We start from the raw sequence: 6,281 nt of genomic DNA, 5'->3' as shown, positions 1-6,281 counted from the left end.
TAAAAAAAAAATTTCAGGAAAATATTTTAAAATGAGGAAATAGGGGGTGGGGAATTGAAATTTTGAATTTGAGATTTTTGAAATTTTTTTTTTCAGAATCGGAATCTCCATAGCCTAAAACGTGGGATTCCGTAAAAAAAAAAAATAAGTAAGGGGGGGGAAAGGTTCAGATTACATATAGTCCGTCTCTGCCCAAGATGTCTTTTGGTGGCACTGGAAGACCGGTTTGCAGACACTCTTTCAGAAATTATACAAGAACGTATATTGCCTGGTACGACTATAATTTCTGACCTCTGGCGTTCATATAATACGCTCAGTCAGCTAGGATATAGACATTTGACTGTAAATCATTCCGTAAATTTTGTTGATCCGGTAACATTTGCCACAACCAACCAGATAGAATACTTATGGAAGCATGTAAAGAATTGCAACAAAAGAGTAAATGGAACAGCCCGAAATTTACTTCAGTCGCATCTCATTGAATTGATGTGGCGTTATGAATTTAAGGACGAAATCTTCGGAAAGTTATTGTAACAAATTCGACACCTATATCCATGCGTTTGAAACATTACAGTGTATAAGTATCTACGGAGAATAAGTATCACATTTATTTTTAAACTTAACTTCAAACTTCATTTGTTTTCTATTTTGATAAATTCTCTCTGTTGAAAATTATATTTTTATATTCTAAATAATTTGCAATTTCAGAAAATATATTTTTATATTAAATTTGCGTTTTCTAATTTGATAAATTCTACGGACACAAACAAAGACAGACGAGTGATAGATAGATAGATAGAGAGAGAGAAAACCGCTTTATCAATATTTGTTTTTAAAATGTTTAAAAACCATTTTAAAGAAAATTGAAGGGAGATAACTCAGAGTGGATCAGCTCTTTAAACCAATCAGTGGAAGTAACTGGCATGTTTCTGAATTATTAGCCCTCTTCAGCAAAGCACGTTCTAGTCAGTTGGCAAGGCTACGTGATGTATTTAGTTATTAGATATCTCTAGGAGTTTTTGGTTCCTAATTGCAGAGCTAATTTCATCCATCATGCAACCTCTCTTGCTCATTTGCATACATAGACAGTAGATAAAAGATACAACAATAAGATCATTATATTAGCAGATAATGTCCCAGTATGGCCATAGTCTAATGACTGAAACAAGTAAAAGAGGATAAAATAAGAAGATTTCAAAGAAATAAATTTAATATACTATACAATTTATCAGTGAAATTAATGCAGAAGCATCTAACTATTTGACTTGTAATGAACTCCTAATGAATATATAACAAATACTGTATATTTGTCTGGTACTTATTCTGGTGGCCCCTTTTAGCTGAACCATTAAGTTACAGGGACATAAACAAACCAATACCAGTTGTCAAGTGGTGAGAAACAAAACAAAGATATTCACACACACACACACATGTGCAGATTTACTGCCTTTTTTCATTTACCAGATTCACTCCTAAAAGTATTGGTTTGTTGGGAACAAAAGTAGAAAACGTTTGCCCAAGGTGCTGCACAGAGGGATCGAACTTGGAACCACATGATTACAAAGCAAAAATAAAAACAAGAATTTGATGAAACACTTCTCACCTGAGCAATGGCCTTCTTTATTTCTTCATTTTCAGCCAAAAGACGTTGATAGCGTTCTTCTTCTTCACGACATGCCAAAGAATCTGTCAATGCTCGGATTTCCATTCCTTCTTGGTGCGGATTATTTAAAACGTCCACAATCTGGAAGGAAACATGAGAAAGGCTCACTTGAAACATTGTAGGAGAGAAATTCTTTTGCAAAATCTTCAGCCATTGAATATATTTTTATCCAGATAATAAATCAAATTGCATAGATATACATATAAAGGGGTTTTCACTTCAAAGAATTTTATTTCAGGGATTTATTTCACAACCCTTGCGGACCAAGACTGTATTCTTACTTCCAGTAATAAAAAGGTTTTATGCCTCCGACCACACAATGGACTCTTCAGGCTAAGCCAACCAGCAGGAGTAGTAGTGGTATGGGATCTATTTTAAAACGGGGGCACCAGTATTTTCTTAACGAAACACTAACGAAACACTTTGAAACTTGGGACACTGGTAGAATGTGTCATATAAAACATCTTTTACTCTTAGTCTTCTTATGGTTACTGTATTGGAAGTGTTTTGCATAGGATGTGTGCAGTGCCCAGTAGTGCTATTTTCTGTATGTTATATATATTTGTAAGTCCTGGTGTTTTTGTTATGTATTTGTCTGTTTTTTTATTATTATTATTATTATTATTATTATTATTATTATCAAGGCAGGAAGCTGGCAGATCATTAGTATGTTGGACAAAATGCTTAGCTGCATTTGGTTTGTCTTCATGATCTGAGTTCAAATTCCACCAAGGTCAACTTTACCTTTCATCCTTTCAGGGTCGTTAAAATGAGTATCACCCCCTCGCCCCGAAATTGCTAGCCTTGTACCAAAATTTGAAACCACCATTATTATTATTATTATTATCAAATTAGTATTTCTGTCTTCTAAAAGTGGGGGAAAAAGAAAGAACAAATGAAATTTTGGTAAAGATTACCAGATCACTTACCTTTGGTCCGAATATAAGTCCCATTGAGAGGAAACTACACATGACAATAGCAAGAGACATGAAAGCAAATGTGGCATCTTGCTGGCTGTTTATGATCAAAGTGATTGGCGCCGTGATGACACACAGAACCTTGAAAAGAAAAGAAAACCAAAAAACGTTAAAATATAAGGGACAAGTTGAAATTTCTATAATAACACACCAACTTGTCACTCTATCATAATTTAGCTCGTTAAGGTTATCAGTGGAGGCGCAATGGCCCAGTGGTTAGGGCAGCGGACTCGCGGTCATAGGATCGTGGTTTCGATTCCCAGACCGGATGTTGTGAGTGTTTATTGTGCGAAAACACCTAAAAGCTCCATGAGGCTCCGGCAGGGGATGGTGGCGAACCCTGCTGTACTCTTTCACCACAACTTTCTCTCACTCTTACTTCCTGTTTCTGTTGTGCCTGTAATTCAGAGGGTCAGCCTTGTCACACTGTGTCACGCTGAATATCCCCAAGAACTACGTTAAGGGTACAGGTGTCTGTGGAGTGCTCAGCCACTTGCACATTAATTCCACGAGCAGGCAGTTCCGTTGATTGGATCAACTGGAACCCTCGACATCGTAAGTGACGGAGTGCCAACAACAAGGTTATCTCTACAGATTTTCTTTAATGAAATACAGATATTATCGTTGTGCAACAAAATATGGGATAGAAAAATCTGTAGAGATAATCCTTAACAAGTGATGTGATAACACTGCTAACACAGTAGAACACAGTATTGGTTTATAAAAACGTTTGCACGATTTAACATTCAGTAAAAAGCACCATCTGAATGTGGGTGATGCCAGTGCCCCCTGACTGGCTCCCATGCTGATGACATGTAAAAAGCACTATCCGAATGTGATCGATGCCAGGCCCACCTGACTAGCTCCCATGCCAGTGACACGTAAAAGCACCCACTACACTCTTGGAGTGGTTGGCGTTAGGAAAAGCACCCAGCTGTAGAAACATTGCCACATTAGATTGGAGCCTGGTGCAGCCGTTGGCTCTCCAAACCCCAGTCAAACCATCCAACCATGCCAGCATGAAAAATGGATGTTAAACAATGATGATGATGATTACTATAACTAATATAATGTTTATTTATTTAATCATGCGTTATCTCAAAGCTTCAAGGTTTTGATGATGTGATTGTATATATTTTTTAGAATGACTTTGTAAGGTATGTGTAAGAGGTGGGATCGAGCCAGTTTGAATATAAGAAAATGGGTAGAGGCCTTGGTCTCGGGATCACTCATGTCTAGAAACTGAGGTTGGGGGTAAGCAAAGGTATGCTCCCCTTCGAAAATCCAGCTCCAAAAGAGCCTCATGATAGGTGGGCTGCACCTGCCTACCTTGGTTGCTATGGTACTGTGGTAGATCTGGCCACCCCCGTTAACAGGAACAAAACCTGGATTTAAACACTGGATGATGATGATGATTATTATTATTATATATGAAGAATAAGGCAGGCATTGAGTAGGCAGAATTGATAGGATACAGGGCAAAATGTTTAGTGGTGTTTCGTCTGTCTTTATGTTCTGAGTTCAAATTCCGCCAAGGTTGACTTTGTCTTTCATCCTTTCAGGGTCGGTGAATTAAGTACCAGTGAAACACTGGGGTCAAGTAATCAACTAGTTCCCTCCCCCAAAATTTCAGGCCTTGTGCCTTTAGTAGAAATTATTATTACATATGAAAATACATTGACAGTCATGTGTTTACATTTGTTTGTGACTTGTATATGTTGCCCATGTGTTTATTTTAACACAGTACTGTACTATGAGTTTGATATAAAATGAAATTATAATACTAATACTTACCACAACATTGTAGATGCTCATACCAACAAATCGTGAATCGTTAACTTGCTTCAGTTTCACACTACGGGTTTCATAGGCCAGGAATAAACCAAATATAAGGAGAACGCCTTTATAACTAAACATTATACCTGTTGAGGCAAGAAAATTTATATTTAGAAGTGCAGCAAAAAAAAGGAAAAAACAAAACTTCCAACATTAGCTACATGAAGACACCCTCATCACCTGCCTAATTTCACTGGTACCACACCGATTACTGTATAAAGCAGCGTTTCTCAACTGGGGTTGCCAAGAACACTAGGGTTCCGCAAAAGGTTCCAAGGGGTTTCGTGAGAAAGAGTAAGATAAGCTAATGCTAATTTCATGATCGTAATATTACTATATATGCACAACAATAACATATTGGTTACTGTAATATTGTAATATAGACATCATCCTATCTAACCTATTATACTATAAAAAAAATATAACAATCATTAGGGATATATTTAGTGATGTCTGTAATTTATGGACACCCTCTCTCTCTCTCTCTCTCTCTCTCTCTATATATATATATATATATATATAGGTGTAGGAGTGGCTGTGTGGTAAGTAGCTTGCTTACCAACCACATGGTTCTGGGTTCAGTCCCACTGTGTGGCACCTTGGGCAAGTGTCTTCTACTATAGCCTCGGCTCCGACCAAAGCCTTGTGAGTGGATTTGGTAGACGGAAACTGAAAGAAGCCCGTCGTATATATGTATATATATATGTGTGTGTGTGTGTATGTTTGTGTGTCTGTGTTTGTCCCCCACCATCGCTTGACAACCGATGCTGGTGTGTTTACGTCCCTGTAACTTAGTGGTTTGGCGAAAGAGACCAATAGAATCAGTACTAGGCTTACAAAGAATAAGTCCTGGGGTCGATTTTCTCGACTAAAGGCAGTGCTCCAGCATGGCCGCAGTCAAATGACTGAAACAAGTAAAAGAGTATATATGAACTTACCCAACCATATTTTCATATTTTTTGAGCTGCAATGCTCTAAATATGGTTCCAACATGATATCTTCACTTGTGTGTTTTGGTTCCTCTGGTGGAAACTTTTCTAAATGCCGATAGAGGGGGTCCAGTAGCTGCCATGGTACCAAAATGGCCATATCGATAACCAACAGACAAACTAAGACGGCCAGGAGCTCCCACTTACGGACAACCTTAAAATAATAATTAAGAAATGGAGAAAATATAAGTATTAAATGAAAATATTTAAAATCAACTTTTATTATCAAATTATTATAATAATAATAAGAGCACTCAGAGAGTGCAAACCTCCACCAAGGCAATACCAGTGTCCTCTCGATGATTTTTAAAGTGAGAATATCTGAAATAAACTCGACTGCTCTCACAAACGAGAATACCAAAAATGAACCCGACTGCTCTCAGAAATTAAGTAAAAAAACACTGGAAAAATAATCCAGAATCCTTGTGCGGTACCAGATTGAACCCAAAATCTAATCAGTTCATGCCAGTCACGAGGCCAAACATCCCTGAAAGTTTCATCTGAATCCATCCAATGGTTCTTGAGATATCTTGTCCATGGACAAACAAACAAACAAACACAAATGAAAACAATACCTCTGCCTTCACTACAGTGGAGGTAACAATAATGCACTTCTGTATACAGTGCTTGGATGCACAGCAGAACAAATTAAAAGAGCAGACAAGTAATGACATATTTGCTATGTTTATATAGCAACAACTAACCTAATTTATACTCGGAATGGAAAAAAAACAATTGTTGTGAAAATATATAACAATAATGATTATGTGGTTACTGCATGGTGGAGGCGCAATGGCCCAGTGGTTAGGGTAGCAG

The 6,281-nt window shown here is 37.4% G+C and overlaps 1 protein-coding gene across 1 annotated transcript in view; it reads right to left on the bottom strand.

Moving 5' to 3' along the window:
* LOC106872098 (gamma-aminobutyric acid type B receptor subunit 1) overlaps positions 1-6,281 on the bottom strand; it is a 56,613-nt gene that overhangs the window by 8,700 nt on the left and 41,632 nt on the right. Inside the window, exons 14-17 of the mRNA XM_014918957.2 lie at positions 5,415-5,619; positions 4,435-4,562; positions 2,593-2,721; positions 1,604-1,744 (exon numbers count right to left, since the gene is read on the bottom strand). Coding sequence (XP_014774443.2) covers positions 1,604-1,744; positions 2,593-2,721; positions 4,435-4,562; positions 5,415-5,619 — 603 coding nt within the window. The remainder of the gene's footprint in view (positions 1-1,603; positions 1,745-2,592; positions 2,722-4,434; positions 4,563-5,414; positions 5,620-6,281) is intronic.

Source organism: Octopus bimaculoides, chromosome 22 (assembly GCF_001194135.2).
Source record: "Octopus bimaculoides isolate UCB-OBI-ISO-001 chromosome 22, ASM119413v2, whole genome shotgun sequence".
NCBI classification, from domain to species: Eukaryota; Metazoa; Mollusca; class Cephalopoda; order Octopoda; family Octopodidae; genus Octopus; species Octopus bimaculoides.
The sequence above is the reverse complement of the archived record's forward strand: the minus strand, read 5'-3'. Positions and strand labels throughout refer to the sequence as shown.